Source organism: Ochlerotatus camptorhynchus, unplaced genomic scaffold, assembly GCF_037179485.1.
Source record: "Ochlerotatus camptorhynchus isolate MF236.1 unplaced genomic scaffold, CSIRO-AGI_Acam_v1.1 ptg000274l, whole genome shotgun sequence".
Taxonomy (NCBI): Eukaryota; Metazoa; Arthropoda; class Insecta; order Diptera; family Culicidae; genus Ochlerotatus; species Ochlerotatus camptorhynchus.
The window spans coordinates 4,220,836-4,239,655 of record NW_027040763.1 but is presented as its reverse complement, the minus strand read 5'-3'; the positions used below and the strand labels follow the sequence as shown (position 1 = coordinate 4,239,655).

The 18,820-nt window shown below is 39.0% G+C and overlaps 2 protein-coding genes across 3 annotated transcripts in view; both read right to left on the bottom strand.

Annotated features, from left to right (window-relative positions):
* LOC135705731 (E3 ubiquitin ligase Rnf121) overlaps positions 1-18,820 on the bottom strand; it is a 598,717-nt gene that overhangs the window by 178,465 nt on the left and 401,432 nt on the right. The window lies entirely within an intron of this gene.
* On the bottom strand, positions 11,422-14,005 carry Phax (phosphorylated adaptor for RNA export). Of its 2 annotated transcripts, none has more exons than XM_065227708.1 (7): positions 13,718-14,005; positions 12,847-13,463; positions 12,612-12,721; positions 12,461-12,552; positions 12,133-12,397; positions 11,972-12,073; positions 11,422-11,909 (listed from the first exon to the last, which is right to left on the bottom strand). In XM_065227708.1, the coding sequence occupies exons 1-7, from the start codon at positions 13,793-13,795 to the stop codon at positions 11,770-11,772; spliced, it is 1,404 nt and encodes a 467-aa protein (XP_065083780.1). In that variant the 5' UTR covers positions 13,796-14,005; the 3' UTR covers positions 11,422-11,769. The 2 variants fall into 2 exon arrangements, with proteins under 2 accessions (XP_065083780.1, XP_065083781.1); XM_065227709.1 differs by having other exon boundaries at positions 12,612-12,709.

The window sequence follows — 18,820 nt, the reverse complement described above, 5'->3', positions numbered from 1 at the left end:
GCGTACACGCGACCTGGAACGTCTATTATCTGTGAACAACTCAGATGATATCAGTGCGGAACTTACTAAATTGGCATTGCCACGTCTGATAGTCAGGATCTGGGATACACCTCGGGATACACAATAGTCGGAGGAGTGGAAAGAGGGAGTAATATCAACAATCAATTCGAAACTAACGATTTAAAATACTACTTGACTAGCCTATTGGTCCCAAGCAAATCGATTAACGTACCCCATTCTAGTCGAAATTCTAGTACTACACTATGTTTGTTTTGATTCGCTATGAAAGATTGACAGATAAAATGAGGGGTTCGTGGATTTTCCTATGCTTCGAAGGGTGCATTGATTAGCTTGGAACCGAAGATAGTACCAGAGCTGAGCCAAAAAGTTGAGCACGTTTCTTCGGGACCTTTTAGTCTTAGAGTTACCCAGGGCTGGTAGCGAGTCACTTTTTAGTGACTTGGTCCCTTTTTTCAAGCCAGTCACTAAAAAGTCTCTTTTTGTTAGGCCAAGTCACTAAAGTCACTTTTTCTTGTAATAAGGCACTTTTTTAAACGTGAATTTATTTCAAGATTGATCATTCTTCTGGATAGGCCTACATTTAGTTCTATTTTTGAACAATTCGAAGTTGACGACCTTGTATAGAGATTTTTTTTCTCGTTAAATCGTTCTTCTCTGTCTACAGGGTGTCAACTAATTTGGCTAAATAAAGTTCCCTGAGTTTTTCAGGTTTTTTCATAACTTTAGCGGATAATTTCCAGGTTTAAAATAAGAATGCTATTTATGTAATGCGTTAAAAATATGTTTTAAACGCAGAAGTTTTTAAAGCATGAAAATCAGTTTTAAATGAAAGTGAAACACTTACTTCATTTTTGTAACTCTAAGATCACAACATTTTTAATGTCTTGACGTTTCGTACTATCAAAAATGTGGAAACTTTAATGAAGTTCTATTGATCTCAGAAAAGCTAGATCTAGAATCCTGATGAATGTGGGCGTCTTAGTGGAATACCTGTATAATGAGAGAGAGAAGGATTAGTATTTTCCATTTAATTCCACTACTTTATTTGCTTATCCTTGACAGATACGCGTATTTCGTCTACAATGTGCAGACTTCTTCAGTGTCTTGTACTAATACTCGACTATTAGTACAAGTACAAGACACTGAAGAAGTCTGCACATTGTAGACGAAATACGCGTATCTGTCAAGGATAAGCAAATAAAGTAGTAGATCTAGAGATCTTTGGGGAATTCCAGAGATCTTAAGAGGAAGTTCCCGAAACTTCAGCCCAGAACATTGAATTGGTTTAAAAATCTACAAGCGTGACTTTAGACAAATTCAGTATAGTTCCATGAGGTGCTGAAATCAAATCGAAAACTTATAAGATTCAGTGCAGAGAATTTCAGAAAATTTATGAAAACTTCAGAAATATTTCATGAACTTCACAGAAATCCAGAGAATCCCAGGGATGTTTAAAGGTGTTTACGAAAATTCCATTTATTTTAAAGTAGAACCGAGATTAGAGTTAAGACTTTTAGGGAAGCTCCGAGAACATCAAGACGGATCAGAGAATTAAAGGGCAGTTCAAAAAATTTCAAGAAAATTGCAGAAACCGGAAATTCCGCAAAGCTCGGTTTGCTCAGAGAAAAATTCTGAAACGCAATAAAAATTGTATGAACTTCCGGAAAATGTGAGAGTATTTCAAGGGTGTTATATCAAGGAAATAGATCTTGAACGATAGAAAATTCAAAAATTTATCTAAGTTGATTAAAGAACACCAACAAAGTATCATTAATTAAAAAAACCGGTAACTTTTAGCAAGCACAGATATTTTCAAGAAATTCCAGAGAACTTCTAAGAAATTTAGATATTGTTGATTGTTTCATTATATTCAGTGAAGTTCTGAGTGCTTCGAGGACAATTAGATAACATCAGAAAAATCCCATTAATTTAAGAAAATTTGCAGCGACTCACAAGGAGTTCCTTGGAATTATGGAATATTCCTAGAATTCTATATGATTGATCCGGAAACTTAAGAAGCTTTGGGGAATTATAAATATATTTATATTAGAAAATTCACCGGAACATTTGATTAATTTAGAGAAATAAAGGTAAGTATACAAAACTTCTTCCAGGGAAAATAAGTGATTTACGGCAAAGTTCCGTGAGCGTTTATAAACTTTATTAAACTTAAGGAAAATTGTAGAACTTAAAGGTAATTAAATCAATTCCAGTAAAATGGTGGGTTCTTTGAAAAAAAAAATACTAGGGCATGGCAGTCTAGAGAATTTTAAGGAAATTGAGAAATATTTTGTGCAGTTTAAAAAACATCAGGAAACTCTAAACTATTAAAGAAGTTATGAACTAGTTTCGATAATTTAAATTTCAGACAAATCTTGATAACTTCTGTGAAAATAATAGAACTATGTTAATTATTTCACTGCGAAAGCCTAAAGAAGTTCCTGAAATTTCAAAATAACTTCAAAAACTTCACAGAAGTACAGAGATTTTCAGAAACATTTCGAGAACTTCATAAAAGTCTATGGAACTTAAGAAAAGATCCGAAAACTTCCGGATCTTTTATGGACATTTCGGGAGCATCTCAAATAAGTTTAGCTCCAAAAACAAAGGGAATTTCAGGGGAGTTCAGTTCCATTAATTTTACTAAATAAGCGAGAAATTTCAAGAAGTTCCCAGATTAGCAGAGAACTTTAGAGATGTTAAGAAAATTATTGAGGTTTTCACATAAATTCAGAAGTTCACGCAAGCTTAAAAAAATTTAGAACAGTTCAATTAAATTCATGGGGGTACGACAAGCTTCATAAGAACTGCGAACTTCGAGAAAGATATTGATCTCGCTAATAAAGCTCTAAACAAAAAAAACTTCAAGAAAGAACGGATATCCTCAGAGCAGAGATATTCCAGAGCAGGGAAATTGCATAAATTAAAAAAAAAAGTTTCGAGAAACTCAGTGAATTGTTTACACTTTAGAGAAGATTCATGATCGTTAGGAAAATTGTGGAAACTTTAGGAAGTCCGAACAAGTTTAGAGAAGTTAAAATAAATGATAAGAAGTATTGCGAGCATCAGGTTAGAAATAGGAATATTTTGGGAGCTTTCAAGTAGTTATGAACTCCTCAGATTAGTCCATTCCATATTCAACGGAGATTTCTCATGAAATTTTGCATGGACTTTACTATCTTAAAATTCCATAGACGTACCATGAAAGCAGATTACACTTGATGTTTTTCTCATAGATTTTTTCCCAGAACTCCCGTGGAATGAGGTCCTGAGAAATTATAATAAAATTTCATGAGCCTTAAAACTATGTTATGAATTTGATTCCAGATTCTTGAAAATTTTTTGAAGTATTATAGTTTTTCAGTGTAGAATTTATAAATTTATGTATTTGTTACTGAAAATTAATCTTTTCTGGATCTATAAAGTTCAATATGTGAATGAAAATAACTTAGTCAGAAAATTATTAAATTTCCTGAGAAATGATAAGATTCCCTGATACTTCCAGGTATTTTCAGGAGAAATTTCCTGCGAATTCCCGGCTTTTCATGTTTTCCCACGTAGTAGAAGCTTGGAGGTTTAGTCATAAACTTTTTGGTCACTTATTTCTTCAACATGGTCACTAAAATCACTATTTTTGACAGCATTGATCGCTACCAGCCCTGAGTTACCTCTATGGTAATATTATGTCCGATATGCAAAAATGGTCACAAGTTAGAATGTGTCACTGGATCGTCGTCCGGCATTTTTGCCCAGCCCAATTTTTGCAGTGTAGACGATGGATGGTTCTCCCAGTAGCTGGTGCAATTTGTGGTTCATTCGCCTCCTCCACTTTTCGTCATCTATCTGTATTCCACCTTAGATGGTACGTATCACCGCCCGTTCGAAAACACCAAGGGTCCTCCACGAGCAAAGTCCAGGTCTAATGGTCGTAGGGACCACCGGTGTAATCAGCGTCTTGTAGATAGTAAACTTCGTGCGGCGGAGAATTTTATTCGATCGGAGCGTCCTCCCGAGCCCAAAGTAGGCACGATTCCCTGCCATAATGCGTCTTTGAATTTCTCTGCTGGTATCATTTTTGGCGGTCACCAGTGAGCCCAAATACACGAACTCATCGACCACCTCGATTTCGTCACCGTCAATCTGAACTCGGGGTGGGAGGCTAACATTGTCTTCCCTAGAACCTCTTCCTTTCATATATTTTGTCTTTGATGCATTGATGGCAAGTCCGATCCGTCTAGCTTCAGCCTTCAGTCTTATGAACGTTTCTGCCATCGTCTCAAAGTTCCGTGCCATGATGTCGATGCCATCGGTGAAGCCAAGTAGCTGGATAGACTTCCTGAAAATCGTGTCACTCGTGTAAATCCCAGCTCTTCTTATCACACCTTCTAACGCGATGTTAAATATCAGACACGAAAGTCCATCACCTTGCCGTAACCTCCTTCGAGATTAAACGGGACTCGAGAGTTTCCCCAATACTCGAACAACGCATATCACTCGATCCATCGTCGCCTTGACCAATCGCGTCAGTTCATCCGGAAATCCGTATGTGGTTTGGAAATCGATGAACAAATCAAGCTGAACATTGCATTAGGTCCTAAGTAACATTGACAGATTCTCTTCGTCGACTTTCTCTTTGCACTCAAGTTATTAACGAAAGAGCAAGTCGACGAAGAGAATCGATCAATTCGCGCCTGGTATTGCCCCACGAACTCTCTTGCAAACGGTGATAGGCGGCGGCCAGCGTTGCCAGATATACCGATTTATCGGTATTTATACCGATTTCCGAACTAGATACCGATATACAGATAAGGTTCCTCAGAATACCGATTTTTGATATTTTATACCGATTTATACAGATTATTTTTTACATAATCAAAATTATTTTTGCCTGCCCACGCTCGAATTTCTGAGAAAAATTTTGTGAGAGACTTGTATCTTTTTGAATACCACATATTTTTTGAGCCTTCAAAATTCTAAACAATCATCTCTAAAGATGCCTTATGCTTGATACTCTTTCGACTAATGTTTGCATTTCCTCTCCGTTTTTGGCTACCCATCAATCGAGAAATAGTCGATGGCTCTTTCCGGTAATTCCTAGGGAATCGAGAAATATTTTTTAAACATTATTTAACATCCGGAAGTTTTTATTAATTTTTAAACTTCCTGAAGTTTCATCCAACTTTCCCTGGAATTTTCTTCCACCTAACCTTGGAAGCTTCTTTAGCCTTCGCTCGAATGATTCTTTCGTCATCTCCTGCCAGTTTTTCCAACTTTCCCGGAACTTCAAGTATGCTATCATTATTGCGCATCCACACTAGCTGCAGGAACATTTTAGAAGTTCTGAAACTTCAGATAAATCCAGAGTTTTGTGAAAGTTTCGATAAATCAAAGACAGTTTCATAAACTTCTGTTAAAATTCGAAAACCCGGAAATTTCAGAAAAGTCCAGCAAACTCCAGTGAACTTAAGGAGACATCATAAATATTTTGGAAACTTCACAAGTCCAAAGAACTTCAGGGAAATTTAATGGTTTTCAGGATTTTTAGTGAAGCTTAGAGAACATCAGGACAGATCAATTAATTTCAATGAGGCAATTTCCGAAAACCTTAGCAATGTACTGAGGGGCTCATGCAAATTAAAGAAACGTAAGGGAAGTTACTAGAAAATTAGAACATTGTGAGGACATTTTATTGAAAGATCTATGCCTTTTTAATGGCAGTGTCGATAACTTTAAAAATATAAAAAAAATTGAGAAAATCAGAGAACTTTAATGCTGATGTTACAATAAATTCAAGAAAATTGTGAGAGCACTTAAGAGATTTCGTAATTTTCAAGAAAGTCCTGAGACCTTCAAAGATGATTAGAGATATTCCGGTATTCTCATTATGATCAGGGAAATTTCTAGCGCTTCGAGGATGACCAGAGAACTCCAAAACAACCCCTTATTTCAGAAAAATTACAAGAACTTTTAATGAATTTGGAGGAATTGTGGAATATTCCTAAGTGCATTTCAGGAATGTTCCGAAAACTTCAGCTGAATTACGGAGTCTTCCGGGATGTTTTATGAATTATGTCCTTGTTTCTTTCAACTGTTCCGTAAGCGCTCTGGTTTCCCGATTCCGTCAGATGTTTCTTTCAATCTACCTTAGGAAGTTTCTGCTAGCGTCTCCAGGAAGTTTCTTTCATCTTCTCCAGGAAGTTCAATTGATTCTCCCAGAAACTTCTTTCGTCTTCTTCTGGAAGTTTGACCATAAGCCAAAGGTGGATGGTCCATGTTTTTTTCCGAACTTCTTCTATCTTTCCCTGGAAATGACTACTTCTGGAAATTTACTTCCAGAACTTTTCTGGCTTTCTTTGGATGTGACATCCGATTTTTTTTTCGATAGTTTATTTTACTTTCGCCACAAGTTTCTCAGTTCGTGCCTTGGAAGTTTCCCGGATGTTTTTCCAACTTTTCTTAAAACTTTCCTCTAACTTCATCCAGGAGAGCTTCTTTCGTCTTTCTCTGGATGTTTTTTCAAACATTTTCCGGAGTTTTCTTTGATTTACGGGTTTCTCAGTCTTAAAACACTGCAACGACTACGATGTAATCTGCCCGACATTTCGGCCTTCGGTTGTGGCCTTTTTCAAGGGAAAATATATTGTTTGTCGACATTGTTAAAAGTTTAGTCGTTGTTGTGGCTGATTTTCCATATTTTGGTTTCATTTAATGATATTTAATTGAAAAAAACTACTTGGTCATAATTTTAATCACCACTTGAGGACAACGATAATTTAAAAAAAAATAAATTAAAAAAAAAATAAAAATTGTTTTAAGACTGAGAAAATCGTTAAACAAAGCAATTCCCCTCAAGTCCTGCCTCAACTCGTTAAAGTTTTCGCTTTCAAAAACAGCAAAAATATAAAAATTAATTAAATTAATTAAATACCGATAAATACCGATTTTTTAATACCTTTGATATCGATAAGCTTTAAAACAATCTGGCAACGCTGGCGGCGGCATATAATTTGGGAAAGTACCTTGTAGGCGGTGCTCAGCAGTGTGATAGCGTGGTAGTTGCAGCAATCCACCCAACAAACAATTTTAGCTGCAAATCAGCTTATACAGACAAAAATTAGCTGCATAAGGCAATTTTCGGCTGTATAAGCTAGTCTGCAGCTTAAATTGTTAGTTGGGCAATTTGTCGTCCTTTTTTGTAGATTAGGCATACGACGCCTTCCATCCACTCCTCGTCTACACCAGTTGCTTTTTTGTTTTTCAGCCGAACGATCTCCTCCTCAACTTCTTGGAGATCAGGGGCCGGTAGCCTGTTGTTTTCTGCGCGTGCTCCCAGGTCTGTTGCTGTGCCACCTTTGTTTTCTGCTGCATCACCGTTGAGGTGCTCGTCATAGTATTGATTAAACCTCTCAATCAACTCATACTCGTTCGTGAGAAGGTCACTGTCCAAGTCCTTGCACATATCGGCTTGCGGCACGTAGCCTTTGAGCGAACTATTTAGCTTCTCGTAAAGCTTCCGTGAGTCGTTTACGCGGTACGGATTTCCTATCGCCTCGCGATCTCAGTCTTCCTGCTGGCGCTTCTTCCTTCGAAAAACCGAGTTTTGTCTGTTCCGCGCTTGTTGTATCGCTCCACATTCAATCTCGTGCGGTGTTGCAGCATTCTCGCCCGTGCTGCATTCTTCTCCTCTACTAACAGTTTGCATTCGATGTCAAACCAGTCATTTCTTCGGTCCGAGATCGCAGTACCTAGTGCCGTTGTCTCTGGCGGAACGGATGTCCCTTCAGCCATCTTCAAGAGTAACTGCGCCAAGCTGCTCTTCCTTGGGTAGTGCAGCTCCCAGCTGCTGCGCGTAATCCTGGGCAACTCCGGCGTCCCGTAGTTGCTCAATATTGGGTCGCGGCGTTCGACTTCGACGGGACGAGAAGTACTAAACGAGCGATCACTATTCTCAACGCAGCGTACAAAGCAGATTTGTGGGATGTTATTGAGCAGGTTTTGGGATCGAGCGATCGACAACCCAAATCTTTACGTTGTGGTTGATTCTTCAAGCCCAAATATACGAATAATCGCTGATTAGACCGGTGGTCCTCTACGGCCACGAGACCTGGACTATGTTCGTGGAGGAACCGAAGGTGTTGCATACCATCTACGGTGGAGTGCAGATGGATGACGGAACGTGGAGGAGGCGAATGAACCACGAATTGCACCAGCTGCTGGGAGAACCATCCATCGTCCACATTGCAAAAATGGTCAACTACGGTGGGCTGGGAACGTCGTAAGAATGCCGCACGACCACCCAGTAAAAGTGGTTTTCGTAAGCGACGCAACAGAAACAAGAAGAAGTCGCGCGCAGCGAGCAAGGTGGATCGACCAAGTAGGAAGCGATCTGCGCAGACTACGAGGCTGGCGAAGTGTGGCCATGGATCTAGTAGAGCGGAGAGGACTTCTTCGGACAGCAGAGGACAACAAGGCCTTAGCCTGAGTGGTAAGGGTAAGTAGATCTTCCAAGCCCTTACGAACCACTTGTTCATCGATTTATAAGCTGCTACTATTGACCGTGAAGAGCTATGAAAGATTATGGAGCAGAACCACTGGTCAAGGCTACGATAGGGGGTATATCTCGCGTCACTTTTCAAAAAGTCCTAAGTAACAAATGTAAACAAATCGAGTTAAGTGATGCAAACTATTGCTCTTCTATCTATGTATGTGATACAAAAACACCCATCCAAATGTACTTTCATTTATTTAAGATAATTAAAATTGTCAAATGTACAGTTTGAAATGATGACTACATGCTACTGCTGCCTAACGTGATTGGTGCTCATTTTCTAAAGGCGGGGCCAATCTAAATTTAGGTATTCTACCCTGACATCAAATCTGTGAAAGGGAATCTAGTATCATCACGTAGGCAAAACGTCCAATGTAACACTCATTGATTATGTCATTGAGGAAAATCGTCCAATGTAACAATGTCTAGGATAGCTAAAAACTTCACTGATATCTACTGTCTAAAATCTCTCTATTGTTCGCTTGTTCGATCGACGCTTGAGTATTGTTCAGCGGTTTGGAACCCAAACTACAACAACGGTGCCGAGAGAATTGAATCTGTTCAACGTCGCTTTCTTCGTTTTGCGTTGCGTAGATTGCCTTGGAACGATCCGTTTCGATTACCAAGCTACGAAAGCCGTTGTCAACTTATCGACCTAGAACTTCTCCGGACTAGAAGAGACGCAAACAGAGCCCCTACCGTGGCCGATATCCTACAAGGAAGGACAGATTGTGAGGCTATCCTGAGGCAAATTGACCTGAATGTTCAACCCCGACCGCTTCGTAATAACCTTATGCTAAGACTGCCTCTACGTCGCACAAATTATGGAGCGTACGGTGCGATTTGCGGACTGCAGAGAACATTCAACAGAGTTGCATCTGTTTTCGACTTTCATCTCTCCCGTGATGCGCTTCGTCGAAAGTTTTCTTCTGTTTTTCGCCGGCAGGAGTTAAGATATTGACTATAAGATATACGTTTTTTAATGTTTTTTTATGTTATGACCATGCTTGAATGTATTTTTTTTTACCATAGTTGATAAGGTTTAAATCATTGGGGCTTCATCCAGCCTGTTGATGTAAATAAAATAACAAATGTCCGATGTACAACTTGACTTGTCAAAACGTCATGTGTGGTTTTTTTCTATATTGTAGCATGACATTCAAAGTAAAATTGCGATTTTTCCGTTTCTACTGAATTTTCAACGTTATTATTACCTGACTACATTAAACATAGTATTGCACAATGTATTGTTTCTAAACAGTAAAAATAATAATCTGTTGAACTTCAACTTCGATTTTCTTAAAATGGTAGATATGTCACATTGGTCTATTTGAAAAGTGACGCGAGATATATACAGTGCTGTATGAAGATATCGGGTGCGTTATCGGACTCGTTTGAAACACTCATGGTGGTAAGCTCCAACCGGTATTATCCTCGGATTAAATCCCGATCAAGAATGTCCGGCTGGTTTGATGTCGACATCAGAGTTAATCAACATAATTCTGAGCAAACATTTTTCAGATCATACAAACAGGGACGGTATTAAAAGTTAATCCGAGTTGGAGCTTACCGCCATCAGAGGACTTCGTCAAAGCGACAGTCATTCCTGCTTCCTGTTCAAATTGCGCTACACGCTATTTAAAAACTACCCAAATTTGAGTAGAATCCACCCATATCGGTCAAAACTGAACCTGAACTGAAAAACTGAACAACTGCAATCGGAGTCATGTTGATGTTGTCCATTTGTCAACTTGTCACTACCAACATAGTTTACCTTTCCTGTGTAGTTCCATTGAAACTGTCCTCAGCAATCCTCTACTTTTATTGAATTTCATTTAGATCATCTTCCCTTGTAATTCTTTTCACAAATACCTTGTACCCTGTTCTCACAAACTATTTAAATTTTTCCTGAAATCAGTTTGTACTACTAATCACAACTCTTATGAAGATTTCCTCCGCATGCGTATGAAGTACTCCTGGAATTTTTCTCACAATTATTATCCTTGCTCATATACCTTTAATATTCTATCAAAAATCAAATGGAGTTATGCTATGAATTCCTTTTCTATATTCTCAAAAAAATTCTTGAAATTCTCCCCCGAATTCCCTAGGAACTGTCATTTGAATTGCTGTTTAATTATCCTCAGTAATTTCATGAAATTGTCATAAGAACTTTCTAAAAAAATTCTCAGGATTTCTTAGAAATTAACCTCAGACATTCTAGTTTTCATTAAAATTTCGTTTAAATTCTATTAATGACTCCTTTTGAATTCTACTCAGAATCGTCATGGAATTCTCCTTCGGTTTCCTAGAATCTGGAGTTCATCGGAACTACCTAGAAAGTAATCCTGTGCAGAAAATTGTTGTTAGACGGACTCAAGGTTATTGAGAAATTATTCATTCGGGGGAACGGAATTCGGACAAATGTTATAGAATCTGTAGAACATGTCCTCCACTTCCAGCACCTCTGCTAGCTACAGTCATTTAGAAAAGATTTATTTAGCGCCTATTTGATCGTTGTTCAGTCCCTGGTGTCGAAAATATTACTGCTGGTTCAGTGTATTTAACTATTTAAGACACTTTCAGTCTTGGTTCGTCGTCTCTTGTATTGCTGTTCAGCCTGGTTTTGGGGTTTAAATTAGCACTCAACTCACTTAAAGTGCGAAATGAACGTCTAGTAAGCTGGTCGATGTCGGATTTACTGCATTCGATGTTAAGCCAATGGAACGCCGAGTACAACCCATTTGAACGGTGTATTTACGCCTTCAGGTAGTTCCGGTATCGAAGACTGATCAACGCTACCACGGGTTCCGAAAATTCCCCACAAATCAGAAATACAAATATGACTTTAGAAAATTAAATATATTTCCTGCAAACTACACGTTGTGTCCACTGCATTAAATATGGTTTGCCTTAACTCTACACGTATTGTGGGGGGCGGGTACTTGGCTGCCCATCATATCGCACACTCACTGACGTGACTCGTTTTCGTCCCGTTCAATTTCAACCATCCGCTCAATTCCAACTTAACTCATTACTCGCCTAAATCATTCACTGTACAGAGAAAATTCAATGTTGCTCCGGATTATCGTTCTGCTCCGTACTCTCAGCACATTATGTTCATCATACTACTACTACTCTAAGGTTGCAACGTTCCAGCATCGATCTTCCTTCTCGTGCGGTAGTGATGGTGGGGAGCGCTAGAACAAATCCATATCGTCGCACGTCATGTCGAGATAGTCATCCTCATAGCTCTGCAACTGTGGCTCCGGGTTCAGGTTCGGCCGGGAGCTTTCCGGTTCCGGTTCTGGCTCGATAAGGTCCTTCTGGTCGACAAGAGCTGTACCACAAAATTTAGTTAGCTAGCTAATCCAGAATCTAACGGCTATTGGTCAAACTTACCCTTCTCTGGACTGGTTACGTTTACGTGAACATTTTGCGGTTCAAAATCTGGACTTCCTTCTCGGTTTTCATCTCCCACTGGGGAAGGCGGTGGATTCGATACTGCAATTGTTCGAAAAAACGTTGATGATCATATTTTGAAAGTACTATCATCATCTTACATGTGCTATGGGTTTCCGGTTTGAGATGTGACAGCAATAGGTCGCTCCGGGTAGGCAGTTCGTTGTCCGCCACCTGCCGAGTCAGGGTCTTCTTAAGCTCTTCGACCTTCTTCTCGCGGTTGACGGCCTGGGAGTGCTTGCGTTCCTTGACGACGGCTTTCTTATCATCCTGGAAAATAGCCTGTTTGGCGTCTTTGTCGATTTCCTCGTTGTGCTTGAGTAGAAACAAAAAAACACCTCCCGGCGTTCGACGGCGGGCTCCGTTCTAGAATAAAAATGATCGTTCAATATAATAATATAAGAAATTAATGCTCCACAAATCACTTACCATGATAAGCATTCCTCCATCGGCTTCTATTTTCTGCGTTTCTTTGAACAGCTTCGCTGGAATCTCCTTTCCGAGAATCGTCACAACTCGTACTGGAATACATTAAACCAATTAGTTTTCTGAACCACCCAAACAGTTGCACCGAACCTACGCATCAGTTCGTCCTTTTCCTCGCACAGTTTGTTGGCTAATTCTGCAGCAAAAGCTTGATTTTCGCAATCTTCCGTCACGTTCAGATCTAGGATGTGCCTGAAAGCAAATCTAACACGTAAATTTCCCGATCATTGTCGATCCTAACTTAGTGCAAAGCGGCAAGCAACCACCACCATAATACCCACTCAGTGCAGTTAAGACAAAAAAGCATGACTACGTATTCCATCCCTTACCTTGGCGCATTCTGGAAGCTATCGTTGCTGTTACTGTCGCTACTGTTTCGCTTGCCGAGTCTCAGCTTCACGCTCTTCCTTTCTCTACCGCCGGTACCCCCGAAAGACATTGATCGAAACCGCTTACCGCCTCCGTATCCGTCGGAATCGTCCGAATTCGACTGCCGCCGTTTCAACACTTTCCGAAAGGCATTGCCTCCGTTCATCCTGTACTTCAAATTGTAATCGTATGACTCCACGTCCCGATTCCTCATTCCGTTCAACGTTACATCGCACCCGCGCATGGTTTCCATCAGCGTGTCCTCCTGTAGACTCTCCGTCCAAATGTTATACTTATTCGGCAACGAATGACTCGTCTGAGGCTGGGGAATCTTCTCCAGCGGAGGCTTTATCCTTATCTTTTTATCGTTGTTTCCCCTCATCCGTTTGCCAAAGCTAGCACCCTCGTCATCGCTATCATCGGAACTAGCGTCCGATTCATCGTTCAGGTCATCCTGATCCGACAGCGTATCCAGTGGAGTAGTCCGCGGTTGGCTCACGCTCGCACCGCCTGCAAACGTCTTGGCCACTTCCGGTCGCTGTAATGGGATATATCCATCCTCACTGTCGTCTGTCACCTGTAAGCACGAACAAACAACGCAATTTCGGGTGATACGGTCATTGACACCAAACGAGAGCGCGATGGGCTCTTACGTGGAAAAGATTAAAAAAAAAAATCACTGCAATTTCACAGTAGGTAAATTATCTCCCCACAAGCCGATGATCCTAATTCACCCTAATAAAACAAGAAATTACACGAGTCTTCCTTTCCTCGCTACACCCATCGCGCTTTTTTTTTCACCTATTGATGCAACGAACAGACGAGACTCACCTCACCCTCCTCCAGATCCAGGTCTTGCGGGGTCGTCGGGCCAGCGAGCTTGATCGCTTCGTGCTCCATGCTCGTCATTCTGGCAACTAAACTAGCCTTCAATCGATGCACTTTTCAATCAGCCAAAAATCACCTTCTCCGATCAAGCTTAGCAATCGTTCACCACGCCAGCGGTTAGGCCGTGGCGTGAATTGTCAGCTTAGGACAATTTCGACGTTTTAAAATCGTTTTACAAGGCTTGAATTCAGCAAAAAAACGCGAATCTAAAATCTAAAAAGTAACTTTCTTTCTCTGCACTCACTTACTGCTGCTTGCTGCACTTTTCTGGATGGATGTCAGTTTGACATTTTGCGCACTTTGATGTGAGTGCCACAAGGTGATCTGGAAGATGTGTTCGAGACTTGAGTTGTACCGTTCCGGGATGAGTGACTTTTGGAGTGTTCGTTTCTCGAAAAATGAGTGGATCGAATCTATAGGGCTACCAGAGATTCTGCTAGAAATTCAACAACAAAACGGTTCCTATTTTTCATGTAATTTTATTGGCGTTGACGGCACCGTCGAAAAATTTGCTCTTCCAGCAAATATAGACAGTTTCTTATGGGCATTTTCGGTGGAGTGAAAGAATAGTACAAACATAGAGGTAACTCTAAGACCACTGGGTCCCGAAGAAAATCATTATTATTTTTGGCTCACTCAGTACCAGAACAACGGTCCCAAGCAGTCCCAAGCTATTTCACTCACCCCTGCATGTTCTGCATGAATCCACACACCCCTGATGTTATCTGTCAAACTTTCATAGCGAATCAAAACAAACATAGTGTAGTAATAGAATTTCAACTAGAATAGGGTACGTTAATCGTTTGCTTGGGACCAATAGGCTACTAAAGTGGTGAGCCAATTTAAAATCGTTAGTTTCGTATTGATTGTTGGTACACCCATGTTTGTGTTTTTCATCAGTATGTCGCTTAGTTCGAGATCAAGTGCGCTTTTACGTTGCATCGTCTTGCTGCGCAGTTTGTTAAGAGTTGCATAAGAAGAGTAACTACTTTTGTGGCTTCTGAATGCTGAATGACTCTCGTTTGACAGTTCACGCTGGCTCCCAGTTGACAAGCACAATGAGTGAGTTCACAGTACCCAGGTTGTTCCCGTAGGGAAACCAAATTTTCAACAGCAGTTGACTACACGGATAGAAATATCCTTATACCTTTTGGCAAATTTCTATTGCTGATTATTCATAAAATGTATAAGTCAACTAATAAGCAGACGCCTTGCAAAAAGTTAATGAAGATCATGTGTCAAATGAAATGTATAAGCGGTTACACATACCTTTTATGCATTCTTATAGGACCTATGTGGTTTGTCTTGTGGAATGTATAAGGTTCAATTTACTTTGATGCATTTTCGAAAAATTCAAAAGCAGTTTTTTCGACGCATTATTTCAGATTGCTAAAAGCTCGCGTCATTTTGTGTCGAATAGCAAAAGGAATCGAATAGTGCGAGCATTTTGCAATCTGAACTAATGCGTCGAAAAAAACTGCTCTTGTATTTTTCGAAAAAGCATCAAAGTAAATTGAACCATAAGGCTGATGTTTTGGCAAAAATGTATAAGTGAAACGCATGAATAAAATAATTGATTTTCCTTTCGTGTAGTTTTCAGCAACGCTCAAACTGTAAACATTTATTATCATTAGCTTACAATTTGGATTAATATTAGATGTTACTTACAATAAAGTGGTTTCCATTCCAACTGTATAAAGCTTCCTTTCCTTCCTCCTACACTCTCTCTGTTAATCCTATTAAATTAATTAATTTTAATTAATGATCACTCATCACTAACGCTACGAAACTTATAATTTGCGCTTGATCCGAACTTCGGTTCAACTACCCTAACGTTGTTGGGCTATATGCTCGACCTATTTGCAGGTGCTATCAAAAACATTCTAGTTACTAAGAATTTGTGTATCATACTTTATTTTACTTACAATCTAAATCTAACGAGAATGGCAGATACTTTTTGGGTGAATATTACAGGTATCCACCACGATCGACCGGCGCTACAGGTAAGTCAACGAGGGTAAAAATTTACATTCAATTTCATTAACTAACTTAACTAAAGTTCATTCTTTTTGTTTACTTACAGGATTTAGTGATAATTTAGGAACGTTTTTTGTACCTCCTGCGACCAATCTAGCACTATTTATATAAAGATTTCGATTTATAAACTTTAACCGCGGAACTGAATTGTTTATATTCTAATTTGCGATGGCGAATTATGTTTACCACTCACTATTATCTATACTACTACCATAGAGGTAATTCTAAGACTAGAAGGTCCCGAAATAACGTGCTCAACTTTTTGGCTCAGCTCTGGTACTCTCTTCGGTCCCAAGCTAATCGATTCACCCCTCGAAACATAGGAAAATCCACTAACCCCTCATTTATCTGTCAAACTTTCATAGCGAATCAAAACAAACATTGTGTAGTACTAGAATTTCAACTAGAATGGGGTACGTTAATCGTTTGCTTGGGACCAATAGGCTAGTCAAGTAGTGAGCCAATTTAAATCGTTAGTTTCGTATTGATTGTTGCTACTACTACTATCACTACTACTACATACTATCATCTTGTTTACTTATCTCCATTTCTATTTGTCAACATTTAACGGTAGCACTCAATCTGCAGTACCGTTATGCAGTGTTGCCAGATTCACCTCTGCGGTGTTGCAACACAGGTCATACATACCGTTTATGTATTCTTGTAGGACCTATTTGGTTTGTCTTATGTATTTTGGCAAAAATGTATAAGTGAAACACATGAATAAAATAACTAAATTTCGTTTCGTGTACAGAGTAGACCCCTTCAGGGTTGTCACACCGACAAATCGACATGAATGATCATACAAATTACAAAGAAATTGAAGAGCTTTGAGTGTGTTGGTTTATTTCTTTTTAATTCCGTTGAAATTGCTTATCTTTTGACAGATACGCGTATTTCGTCTACTACTTGCAGACTTCATCAGTACCAAGTACTCAAAACCAGTACTTGGTGTTGAGTACTTGGCACTGATGAAGTCTGCAAGTAGTAAACGAAATACGCGTATCTGTCAAAAGATAAGAAATTATAAGGAAATAAACCAACACACTCAAAGCTCTTCATAAAGGGATTCCGTTAAGAGGTTCGATAATTTTTTAAGATTGACAAGGAAAATTTCTAATCAAAGCACAAAACTGGCATCTGCCACCGTATACGCGGAAAATATTTATCCTAACCACGAACACGCGTACAAAATTTATGAGTTGGTTCGTGTCGAATCTATTTCGGACAAATTATTTTTATCTAAATAAAACATTTCTATGGTTTTGACAGATGGGATCGCTGCACATGTGAATCGGCCGTTATGGATTATCGATCAAGAGTTAAGTTTAAGTTTCATGTCGCGGTTTGTCGGTGGTTGTCATTCATTTCTTTCTTCTTACTTCTTTCATTGGTATTAAATGAAAAAATCAAGTACTACACTATGTTTGTTTTGATCTAAGAGAAAGAGGAGACAACCGGCTTCTTACCCTTTTATCTCTATCTCTATCTCTATCTATATCTATCTCTCTCTATCTTACTCTTCTCCCCCGTATTGTCTCCTCTTCTCTTAGGTTTTGATTCGCTATGAAAGTGCATGACAGTTAAAATGAGGGGTTTGTGGATTTTCCTATGTTTCGAGGGGTGCATCTATTTGCTTGGGACCAAGAGTACCAGAGCTGAGCCAAAACGTTGAGCACTTTTCTTCGGGTCCTTCTGGTCTTAGAGTTACCTCTATGGTGTTACAAAAACTAATTATTATTATTATTAATTTATTTGATAAGGCTCAACCGAATTAGCTTTACTGAGCCGAGGATTCTTGTTCACTATACAATACAACTTAAAACTATAGTCAAAAGGTACAGCACAATAAACATTTTATCTTCTGCTATCCAATAAGCCTCCTCTACCAGAACGGGAGCCGCTTCCAGTGGTTTACTTATATGGCAGATTTGCCAACGAGTTTCAGAGTGCTACCATTGTAGCAATGGACGCAAAACGTGGTCAGCACTCACACATTCATCGACTGAAAGAACTGCTGATAAAGAACAATGAGGAGGACCACACAATGGTGATGCCGAGTAAACAGACGATCGCGAGACACACATTGAGAGTGGTCTGCTTCTGTCGACAGCCCAGTGCAGCGTTGCCAGGTCATTTTCAGAAAAATCTGGACCAGGTAAAATATAAAATCTGGAAAAATCTGGAATGCTCAAAAAAAAAATTCTTTTTAACATAATGCTATTGAAATCAAAGTGATGTGCCAATCTCCCGTAAAAATAGGTCTATCATACTGATTCTGGAATTTATTTAAAGTACTAGAATGGTTATAAATTACATGTTTAAATAAATTATATAAAGCAAATAACTTGTAAGCATTGCTAAAATCATCCAAAAGTTGAAAAAGTTCAAATATATTTTACGCAGAATTTCAAAAATTGAGTTAAATGTGGGTTAAAAACAGCAGAAAATATGGTTAGAACTGTTTTTTTGTAAACTGTAACTTTTTTAAAAAGAATGAAAAGCAAAGAATCAAGGAAATTTGATGGGATGGATTTTTTGAACTAAAAGTCGATGTAGTCCTTACTATTTGATGCAGTACCAGAATTTAAAGATTTTATTAGTTCTAAATAACTCTAATTTTACTCAAAGGTTGATCAGATTTCCAGTTTAATTCTTGACATCATACAACACACAACACCCAACAGACCAGTAGGCAATTTTATTTTGAAGCAAAATTCACCGGGCTGAAGTGGGAATCAAAGCCCAACATCGTGTTACTCACACACAGTTTACCTAAACTACGGGTAACTCCACTATTCGCATGACCATTATGCCAAAGAATAATGAAAATCTGATAGCTTCATTTTTGAAGTCTCAGGATCTTGTAATGATTCTAAATTCCGGAATTTATATTTTTCCTGCGTCCCAGATCATGAATTTTTAGTACGTCTGAATTTACTTGGAACTCTTCACAGGATATCTTCACCTTTTTTTTAGTTCAATTTAAATCATCCTAGAATTCCATCA